Source organism: Parasteatoda tepidariorum, unplaced genomic scaffold (genome assembly GCF_982258835.1).
Source record: "Parasteatoda tepidariorum strain Cologne lab strain unplaced genomic scaffold, Ptep-v5.0 scaffold_15, whole genome shotgun sequence".
Taxonomy (NCBI): domain Eukaryota; kingdom Metazoa; phylum Arthropoda; class Arachnida; order Araneae; family Theridiidae; genus Parasteatoda; species Parasteatoda tepidariorum.
In genome coordinates this window covers 2,850-14,862 of record NW_028257374.1, presented here as the reverse complement: position 1 = coordinate 14,862, position 12,013 = coordinate 2,850, and the positions used below count along the sequence as shown (strand labels likewise).

The 12,013-nt window shown below is 31.7% G+C and overlaps 1 protein-coding gene across 1 annotated transcript; it reads left to right on the top strand.

Moving 5' to 3' along the window:
• The first annotated feature begins 11,049 nt into the window (after nucleotides 1–11,049).
• Nucleotides 11,050–11,562, top strand: LOC147800836 (protein CFDP2-like). Its single transcript, XM_087156351.1, has one exon. The coding sequence runs from the start codon at nucleotides 11,050–11,052 to the stop codon at nucleotides 11,560–11,562; it is 513 nt and encodes a 170-aa protein (XP_087012477.1).
• The last annotated feature ends 451 nt before the right edge of the window (nucleotides 11,563–12,013 follow it).

The window sequence follows — 12,013 nt, the reverse complement described above, 5'->3', positions numbered from 1 at the left end:
AAATTAATTTTATTTTATAATTGTCGTTGAACAGCCCACCCAATTTTATGGGTTTAAGGACAACTAATGTTTAACTCCGTAGCCATGTTATTTTGAATCCAATCCCGAAGTCAAGGAAACTCCTGGATCGAGTATTGGGAGAAATTTGCCTTCGGGGAGGACTTTCTGTTGGAACTAACCCGCATTTGCGTTACATGGAGAAGAAAACTACGAGAACCTCCCACGGTTAGACTGACGGTAAGGAGACTAACCCATTATCTGTCTACCACTGAGGATATTTCACGTCAGCACTGTGGTCGGTACAAGCCAGATGCGGAATTCGTATCGACTGGGATTCGAACCCGGTTCGCCGAATTGGAAGGCGAACGCTCTATCCCCTGAGTCATCGGTTTTGAGGGAAAGGCAACTCTATGATAAACATTCTCCGTCAGGTGAAGAACAAGCACCTATAGTTTGACTATAGAAAGAACTCCCCTCGCCACAGTCGTCTGCTACTTTGGAAACAAGAAACAGTGCACCTCCTTTCCTCCCTGGTTCCCTTTCTCTCATCGACCGGAGGCAAAACCTATCTTAAATAATGACCAAACACCCCTACTTGAAATAGTTAAACCTCGTAACCATAGTCACCGCCACCTCTTCAGACGAATGGCTAGGGGAGGTCCTTACATTGAAAAACAATACTTTTTACTAGTTAGCTTGGTCGCATAGCGACCTCATAATGTTTAAGTTTGTTAATAATGCTTATTCGTTTGTTAAAGTAATACTAATATTTTGAATAAGTTGTTTGAAGAGAATTTAACCTTTTATATTCTCTTCACCTTAATTCTATGAATGAAACATTTAATATCATCGAGATTTGATATCAATGGTTTATTACCACAGCCTTAAGGTAACCGAAGGCTGATTAACAAAAACTTTAGATGGTGAAACGATTTTCTACAATAGTATTGAATTTTGAGTAAAAATGATGACATATAATATAAATGTAATTAAATAAAAGTAGAATTATAAAATAAGATTTATTTTTATTATAGTTAAATATTTTTTAGCTTAAACTATTTAAGAACTACTGTGTTAACAAAAACTTTTTTACGTGAATTTAATCTAGCTATTTGTTTTTCTAAACTTTGTTAGCAAGATTGAAACTTGTATTTTTTGATCAAAAATTAGTTAACTTTGTTTTAGCAATTATAGATTTTGGTGGGTTGGATAACAGTTTTTTACAATAGGCTCAGGCTTGAAAGAAAAATTAACTTTTCGGGTTACTAACTTTTAAACATAATTTGCTTTTGACACAGGTTTTAGGAGGATAATTATTTCTATAATATGCTCTAATTTAAAAGCGAAATTTAAACTTAAAAGTTTTTTGGTTAGAAATTTGCCACGTTTGCTTTTTTCCATATTTTATTTTGGTGAATAAGGGAAACTTTAAGAATTTCCTTCATTGGGAAAAAGTTTGAAGGTGAAGTTCTGTGGTTCCTAAAACAAAAATTTGCCAAATTTTGATTTAAGACTATAAATTTGGTAATAGGCTAAAGAAAACTTTCGTAGGACTGACATTTTTAAGTTAAATTCTTGAAATGCGATATTTTAGTTAATATAACTTGTTTTAGGCACTACTTTTTTTGCCGAATAGGGTAACAAGTTTTTGTTGGGAGGGAATAACATTGTTTTTTTAATTTGATCGAAAGATTTGAAGCAGAATTAAATTTTCTAGTTTTTTGATAACTAAAACTTATTTAGATATAACTTTCCTCAGTCGTCCACACGACGAGGAAACCTCTTCCAACAACGGGATTAAAATTTGATGCAAAACTCAAACTGTTGCTTTTGGTCAAAATTCAGCCAAAAGTTTTTTTGGCCAACCCAAGTCAAAAAGTCGTGATGTTCCCATCAAAACATTTTGACTGTTCATGTTGGTTTCAGAGAGATTGATGATGGTTCAACAACATTTGATGGTCACCATCATCCAATATTTTCCAATATGCATTCATGGTATGTCTGCAAACCATTCCATGATAGAAAACGCTACTTTAATACAATGATGGCTACTTTAATACCATGATGGTCAAGAGAATTCGTATGAATCCAATGATGATTTAATGGGAATTCTTATTGGTTTTCAGGACAACAAAACAATGTTCTTGTTGGTCCATCAGTCCAAATTATTCCTGATGATGGTTGCTCATAATTGTTCCAACATTTGATTTCCAAGGAACTATGATGAGCAAACCTTCAAAACAAGTTGCTGTTCTTACGGTGAACCATCATTCATCGGTCCGAATTCCTACATTGGGATGATGGTAACTTGTGATGGTAACCATCAAAAAATATAGTGGTTCATGATAGAATTATTAATGGTTACCATCAAAATTATGTTGATCCATCAATGGAAAGCCATCAAATATGGTAATCTTTGTGGCTATAAAGTTTTGTTTGGTTAGACTGGGGTATTACTTTCTCGTAATGAGCTAATACTCGGAGGTAAAATTTAGTATCTTAAATAATGACCCAACACCCCTACTTGAAATAGTTAAACCTCGTAACCATAGTCACCGCCAATTTCACAATTGGGTATAATATGAAAAAAACACAACTACTTCGATTTAGTAGGAACAACATATGACGCAATGCTAAACGAATGGAATTTAGTTGTTGTTTATTTAGTTATTGTTATTAGTAGTTGTTGTTATTTGTTTCAGTTGTTGTTGTTTATTTAGTTGTATTTAGTTTCAATAACTTTTCTTTATAATGCAATAAAACCTGGCGAGCAGCTATTTAAACGATCGAACACTTCGTTTGTTTATTTGTGGCTTGAAGTTAGGCTCGCAGAAAATGCCGTTCATGGGTTAAATTTAGTAGGAACAACACAACCTGTGACGTAGGCTATATTATACCCAATTAAGCCCTAATTTGTTTAGGACAAATCTTGTTTCGGATCGTGGACTAACGAAAACTTTTGCATGATTTACCATTTTCAATAAAGAGCCTAAACTAGGAGGAAAAATTTAACCTAGTGGGGTTTTGAACAATAAACAGCTCATGACCGTAGCCTCTTCTTGATGGGTTGTCTATCGAAACTTTTTGGCGTGATAGCCTTTGATCTCAATTTCCCGCAATGGGCAAACAGTCCTCAATAAAATTCGTAAATTTTATTAAAAAATTAGTTTGCCGCTGAGGGAATAGAGCGTTCGCTTTCCAATGAGGTGAACCGTGTTCGAATTCCGCATCCCGCATGCACCGACCTCAGTGCTGATGTAAAATATCCTCAGTGTTAGACGCGACATGGGTTAGAGTTCCCTTACCATCAGGCTAACCATGGGTGGTTTTCCTCTCCGTATAAAGCAAATGCGGGTTAGGTCTATTTAAAAGCCCTCCACCAAGACAAAATTTATCCCAATACTTGACCCATGAGTTCTCTTGTCTTCTGGATTGGGTTTAAAATAACAGGAGTTGAACATCGGTAGTTGTAATGGGTAGCCCAAAAAATTGGGTCGGCTGTTCAAAGACTGTTTAAAATAAAATTTAAAAAAAAGTTAGTTTGGCTAGCAAAGAAGTGTTTTGGCTAAAAAACACATGGATTTCAAAATAAAATTTTTTTGTTGCATATTTTATAATGAAAAGCTTGTGCTGTGCAAGCATAGACTTACTATATCCTCATATAACGCCAACTCGGAATTGTTAAATTTGATATATATTTTGCTTTAAAAATTTTCCATTTTTAATAATTAAACAGAAAATTCTCTCCTTTGTTATTCTAAGTTTGGTTAAAAATTAGTTTTGATTAATAATTTCCAAAATTGAACTTAAATTTGGGGGAAATTCAACTCTTTATTTTTTATTAATAAATTTTTTTTTGTTGTTGTCAAAAACTAGGAAATTTTTTTTTGCGATTCAGCAAACGAAATTTTTTTCTGTCATCACGGATTCCTACTATAAGCGAATGTTTGAATGCGAAATAAAAATTTTTTGTCTTCAAGTTCAAAAATTAGCATAAGATTGTTTTTTCCAATATACTTTTTTATACGTGGGATAGGAAGCAAAATAATTTGGTGGGAAAATGTAGGCCTATTATCTCCTGCAATGAACTAATTTTTGAAGAGCAAACTTAATTTCTTGGATTCAAGGTCAGAAATAAGCTGTACTTGCTTTTGCCTTTAAACCGTTTAGCGTTTAGAAATGAGGCACTTAAATGAAAATAAAAATTGATGAGGACAAACTTTTATCTTATTACTGAGCTCTTAGTTGAACTCTAATAATTAAAATATAATAAAGTATCGAAATAATTTAAAAATTAGCGAAAAAAATGGGTTTGACAGAAACTTACTTTTCCAACACGTTTTTTTTTTTTTTTTAAAATTGTACTAATAATTTTTGTGTACAAATATTAACGTTGAAAAACTTTGTAGCTTAACTACCATTACAATTATTCAATTCCCATTCATTAGTATATAAAACATGTAAACTTTATCTCGTTTTGATAGATAATCATTTACATTGTCGTTCACATACTTCTCGCATTGGACACTTTCGGACGTGAACAGAACTCGCTCAGGGGATAAAGCGTTCTCCTTCGAATGAGGTAAACCGGTTTCGAATCCAGCAATGGCTTGTCGAAACAAATTCCGCATCTGGTTTGCACCGACCACAGTGCTGGCGTGAAATATCCTCAGTGGCAGAAGGGTCATGGGTTAGAGTCCCTTTATCGTCAGGCTACCCGTGGGAGGATCTCGTGGTCCTCCACTCCATGTAACGCAAAATGCGGGTTAATTCCATCAACAAAAAGTCCTCCACGAAGGCAAAATTTCTCCAAGTACTTGATCCTGGAATTCCCTTGTCTTCTCGATTGGGTTCAAAATGACAAGGCTACGGAGAGGAGCATTAGTAGTCGTAAACCCAAAAAATTAGGTCGGCTGTTTAACGACGGTTATAAAATAAATAAAAAAAATATAATAATAATATAAATATTTATATTTGGTTCTGTAATCATTGGTACTGTAACATTAGTTTTAACGTTAAAGTGATTGATACAAATAAATTTAATACCATTTTTTAAATTCGGTATTTGTCATACGTTGGTTAATTTTTGTGGGTAAACTGAAAATTTTTAGTTCTTGATTAAATTAATTAAATTTTTTTTACTAAATTAAATTTTTCTGAGTCACTTGTCACTGCGAATAAGGAACTCGGAGTTTCGAAAGGTTGGCTGAAAATGTGGGTAGTAAACTATTAATCAAAGCACGTGGAAGTTTTTCTAAGTTTGTAACTACCTAAATTTACACAAATTTCTTGACTTACTTATCAGATTTCTTTTCATATGTAAATACTTCCTAAACTATTGTGGTGATCTAGAACATCCGATAACAAATTTTAAAAAACAAGAAACATCGTTCATGATCTAGATTTTGGTACGATTTGAAACAATCTGGCTGGCTTTCGGAAGACGTGGAAACTTTCGTAACAGTCACTTTATGGCCCAAAAACACATAAAATCAAAATGAAAACATTCAGGCTTGCTGGGATTTTATACAGCTTCTAAATTGCATGAAATAAAAAATGGTAACTGTGAAAATAAAAATGAAAATAAAAATATTAAATTTAGAAGTAGTGAGAATTTTATTTATAAGAATCTCTTCGTTGGAGAGAGTATCCAACATTGAGCCTTTACATCTTTCGCGTTTACGAAAGCTTTATTTTTTTAATGTGCCTTTTCGTATGTAACATAAGCACTTTAAAGCTTTAAGAAATAAACCCAATTCTCTTAAAGACCAATCTGTTTCTGAAATAGTCCATTTAATTTATTTTAAGAGCTTGAAAAAGAGTTTGCTTCAAAGTTTTCATTTATAATTAAATAATTATTTTAATTCATTTTTTATTTTCCCCTTCATATTTAAAAACTAAGATAGAAAAATAAATTGTAAATAAATATGAGTCTCATTTGCTTTGTCAAAATAAAAGCAAAACGTATCCTGTTTCTCGCTGAGGAGACTGTTATATACCTTCTTATATTATATATCTTTATTATACTGTAATATACCTTTATTCTACGGTATATACCTTTACATATGGTTATATACTTTTTATATTGTGTTTATACAATGAGGATGTTTTCTAGAGTAAGCACAAAGTTTTGCTTTTTCTTTCTTTTCTTTAGAAAAAAAGAAAAAAGAAAAGCAGTGAAATTATTTTGATTGAATTAGAACTCTGTTTTTTTCTAGTGAATATAAGTTTCTTACTAAAGGCTTTAAATATCAGGAATAATTTTCTGATAGGAAAAGAGTGATTTTTTTTATCCTTTTGAGTTCCTTAAAAAACAAATATCTTGAAGTAGTATTTACAATAATTTTATTGGTTCAAAATAATTATAAATTAAATGTGTCTTAAGCGAATATCACACGAGAGAAAAATAAGAGCAACTATAAACGGTAGGACGGGCGATATAAAAATTTTTTTATATCGTGATGCATCGTTAATAGCGATGCATCGCGATATAGTATTTTTGAAATTCATTTACTTGTAAGGCACAGAAAGTAGGATTTCTATCAAAACTTCATACTCAGATTGATTTAAATCAATTTATGAATTTGAAGATACATATGTTTTGCTAAAGAAAGATATTAATGTTATATTTTCTAAAAATGATCGCGCAAATAACGAAAGATTTCTTAGCTTAAAAATAAATAAAAAAATAAATAAAATTGAAATTTATCAATATAATATTTATCTAACAATATAGAAAGAAAATTTAAAAAATAAGTTCGTTAAAAATTATTTGCAGGCTTAAAACAAAGTGCTAAAAAAAAAGAACGCTTTTAAAACAACCCTATTTTTTATCATTAGATATTATTTCACATAAATAATTAAGTTAAATTGAATAATTACCGAATTCTGAACGAAAAAACAAAGTAAGGTTTAATTTCTTGAAAAGAAAAACAAAAGAATTATGATATTCAATAATATATTTAACTGACAATATTGAAAGAAAATTAAAAAACACGGTTATACTCTTTAATAAAACGAAGTGCTTAAAAAAAAAAAAAAAGAAGTCGCAAACCTTACTAATTTTTTTGAATAAACAAAGTTGATTGACTTATGTCCAAATCCAAAAGAGAAAAAAGAAGTTTTGTTTTAATTTTATTTATAAAAACAAAAACAACTAAAGATTTATAAATTTAAAATTTTAAATTAAATTTAAAAACCCATTAAATTATTAGAAATTTTATCCCAAAAGTTTTTAATAAATTAAAATAAAGTAAAAAATAGCCTAACAAATTTAATTACTTTGTAATTTAATTCTTTATGGGCACCTTAAATTAGATTTCCGATTGTAATAAATTCAATAATGTAAAAAATTACTTAAGCATATAATATCAAAATTAATTTTCACATTTAAAAATAAATAAAAAAGTTTTGTTTTAAAATAATTAATTTACCTAATTAATTAAGAAACACTTCTTTATATATTCTTTTCAATAATAGATTACATTCAGAACAAGGTAAAGGCGGCGATCACTAAGTCAGTCCCACTGAAAATAATCTACAAGAAACGATATCAAGTCGCGACAAAGGAAAAGAAAAAAACTATGAGGCGCGAAAACGAGCATGCGAAATCACGATATATGTTCTCAAAACTGATTCTGTTTCTACCGCTCATCAATCAAGGCCGTTTCAAGACGATACGTACATCGTCTTCCCCAGCGCGAGTTGGATCGGAACGTAAGAGAAGATCCTTGCGTGTCTTGTATCGCTATATCGTTAGTCTTTTTTACTCGACAGCTGATGCATCGCCTGGAACGAAAGTCACTCAGTGGCGTAGCGAGGGGTGGGCAAGGGGGGGCATCATGCCCAGGGCGCTACTCACAAAGGGGTGCCAAATGGTCCGCAAAACAAAAAATTGCTGGATAATTTTTTTTATTATAATTGATTTCTGGAAAATATATTTTAAATTTGTGCCAGTGTAATATAATAAATGTTAATTCATAAATATTATTCATAATATTTAATTCATATAAATATTATATTAAATTCATATTCATATTAAATATATTTCAATATTTAATTCACGTCCTTGTCATCGCGCTCTGCTTAGAATAAAACTGAAATGTTATTAAATGTTGTATATAAGTTTAATGTCAGCATAAATTATATTGTATATTTCACTATGTTATTACCTTTCAAGTTCAAGGCATTCTTGGTAAGTAATAAATCAAATAAGATTACTTACTACATCTATTCGACGATTCTATTATTAAGTGAATAGAGTATGAAAAAATTTGTTGTACTCATATTTGTCACCACAGATTCAAAATGAATTCATTCATCTTCTGGCATCTACAGTTCGAAATCAACTAATAAACGATATCAAAAGAAATAAATATGTATTATGGACTTTTGTTTGATTCAATTCCTGATATCTCTCATCGAGAACAAATGTCCCAAGTCGCTAGGTATGTAGATGCTGATTTTATCAATAAAAAAGTTTCCATCAAAGAATCTTTTTTGAGTTTTATTGAAATACATGCTAAACATGCAGCCTCGATCGAAAATACAATTTTAGAGAAATTAAATTACGATAAAATTTCATTAACAAACTGCAGATCACAATGTTGCGATAATGCTGCCGTGATGGCAGGTCACACATCTGAAACGCGATGGAGCGCCAGAATAGAAGCGGTTATCGTTATCATCTATGGGCTATAGAATATAAGAACTAATAGAAAAATTAGCAGAGCACACTACCACTACAAGTGACAACAGAAGTGAAGCTACAATTCTGTTGCAAAATATACTAACCTTTAGTTTTATAACTTTAGTTAATATCTGGTACGAAATCTTAAGAACGATTGATCGTGTGCAGCTCAGATTACAAGATCCTAGAATGAATTTTAGAGAAGTGTTCCATGATCTTGAATCATTAGCGACTGAACTAGCCGAAATTTGAGACAAGCTCTGTAAAGAGGCAATAGAAAAAGCAGAGTCTCTTTGTGAAAAATGGTATATGGATACAACAATACGTGCCTGGAGAATTGGCTATGGTGGTCTTTCCGCAGAAATTGAAATTTCTCGCGTTATGAAAAGCACTTTTGATCGTCTCCAACAAGAAATGTGTAAACGATTAATTGACCTTAATTTCAAATTTGGATTTCTACTAGACGTTGAAAATTTATTAAACAAGGATAATGTTGATAACGACATTGAAAAAAAATTTTAAAAATCTGGGTGAATTTTATAATACAGATTTCAATGTAATAGAACTTTTTATCAAAATATGTGACAGCAAAATGTTACTCCGCAGTAGAAAAGAAATTAAACCTAAAACTCCATTAGAATTTCTTACTTTTATAATCAATCTCGAATGGAGAAGATGTTTTTCCAAATCTGAGAGCGGCATTTGAAATACTCCCGACTATCTCAGTATCAATTGCTAGCTGCGAACGTTCATTCTGCAAATTAAAATTAATTTTGACAGACCGCCTAAGTGACCTAGCATTTTTAAGTGTGGAAAGAGAACATTTTTAAATGATCAATTTTGATGATATTATTGATACATTCTCTTCATCAAAAGCACGGAAAATTTAGACATAGTAATAGTTTTATTAATGTATTATAATCATATGATTATTAAATATATGTATCTCCTTAGAGATAATAAATATTTACTTTTTTATTGTTTAAAAACTGCGTGTTTTTAAAATATTTCTTTATAAATATTTCTTTATAAATATGTAAAATAAATAATAGGTATCTTTTGAACTAATTCTAGATGATCATATACATTTCAAAATCTAGTCTTGTTCTCTCAACTACATTTTTTGTCTCAAATTTAAAGCCTAGCTTGAGTCTATGACTTTATTTATTTATTGATTTGCTAGTATATTTTACATATAATATTATATAGTTTTCGAATGGGGGGGGGCGCTAAAAGGGTATTGTGCCCCGGGCGCGAGTTAAGCTCCCTACGCCACTGAAGTCGCTGTATCGGTGTTAAATCGATGTGTCACGATATATCGATTTATAGCCCAGTCCTAATTTGCGGAAACTCAACTCTAAAGGCAATTTCGCAGTTAGTAAATTCGCAGTAGCAATTTCGCATAGTATAAAAAGGATTATGATTTCTAGCTCATTTTTATGAATATGATATTAAGATGCAAATGAATTCCATGTTGCATCTCTAAAGAGATAATAAAAGGGGAATAGAATTAAATACTATTTAGTATTTTTTTGCGTTCAATCGAGTGACTAGTATTATAAAAGTTATTTATGTTTTATGTATAAAAGTAAAGTTTATTTATACATATTTACGTATCTAGAATTGCTAGCTAGGCAAGTGAGGTATCGTACACGCGAAATCGAATAAAACCAAGTTGTCTGATTTAATACTTGAGCAACTCAAAAATTTATAAAAGTCTCCGGTGTAGAAAGAACATTTTCTTTACTTTGACTTGTACCACTTTATGCAACTGACATTGATATCTAGACAAGTAAGGCTTCTCTTCCAATTTAATTTTTTATGCTTAATCCCATAAAATAGTCCTTTGAAGCAATTGTTTAGAAGAAATGAGGATTTAATGTATGAAATATGCAAATTTTGACTTACTCTTTAGTAATAAAATATTTATAACATGAGAACCATTAGATCTATCAAATCAATTCTAATTTTTGTTTTAAATTTAGCCTAACAATATATATCAACTCCGCCACATGGATAGCTTCGGCTATTCCGTGCCCCAGTCCCAAGCCTGGATAAAGGAGGAGGGTTGGGCGTAGGGCTAGTCCCTCTACCCCTACCCCGTAAAACATCCCTGACTACAGAAACCAAAAGCATATCGGGCCAAATTCTCTTGGCGGAAGCAATGACTTGTGAAATTTCAAATGACAGTTATCTAATCTGGAATGAGGAAATCGGGCCCATGAAGTGTCGAAGGGAAAGCCATTTGGAGCTTTTGATGCAGAAGAAGTCATTGATGAAACCTAAACACAAGTTACGAATTGGTGCTTAGAATGTAAGAACTATGTACCAATGTGGAAAAAGCAGACAGGTCAATGGAAATGGATAGATACCAATTGGATATCTTGGGAATATCAGAACTAAGATGGACAGGTTTTAGCAAGCTTAAAACTGGAAGTGAACAAATCATTTTGTACTCAGGAGCTGAAGAAAAGCACGAAAGAGGCGTGGCGCTAATCATTAATAAAGAAACAGCGAAGAGTCTTTTGGAATGGGAACCAATCAATGATAGAATTTTATTTTATTCAAAATACATTAAACTATCAATTATTCAAGTGTATGCACCAACGAATGATGCCGATGAGGAGGAAAGGGAGACATTTTATGATCAACTACAATGTGTTTTAAATCGAGCTCCAAAACATGACATGATAATTCTTATGGGAGACCTTAATGCTAAGGTTGGAAAACGGATTAGTGATGATGAAACCTCCATGGGAAACGAATCACCGGGCGACAGGAACAAAAATGGAGAACTGTTTGTTTCCCTGTGCGAACTAAATAGTTTGAACATAGATGGGAGTAGATTCAAGCATAGAGAGATACATAAATGAACATGGACCTCACCAGACGGAAGAACAAAAAATCAAATAGATCATATTGCAATTAATAACAAGTTCAGGAGCTCACTAAGAGACGTAAGAGCGATGAGAGGTGCCGATGTTGGATCAGATCACTACTTGATTCTAGCAATATTAAAAATAAAATTAAGAAAATCATCAAAGAAGACGGGACATAAAACAATAAGCTATGACATTGCTAAGTTAAAAGCCAAAGAGTGCAGACAAGAATTTTCAATCGAGTTGAAAAACAGATTTGAGCTGTTAAGGGAAGAAGAAAATCATAGCAACACTCAGCAATCAGAAAATGAGGTAAAAGAAAAAGTTGAAGAGACTTGGGAACAGATCAAAAACATTTATTGCGATGTAGCAGAAAAAGTGTTGGGTAAAATGAAATGAAAGAAAAGCAAAGAATGGATAACGGGAGAAACATTAATTCTAATTG

What these genes read in the sequence shown, in the direction of transcription:
- LOC147800836 (XM_087156351.1), top strand. Translation starts at nt 11,050, where the DNA reads ATGGATAGATACCAATTGGATATCTTGGGAATATCAGAACTAAGATGG.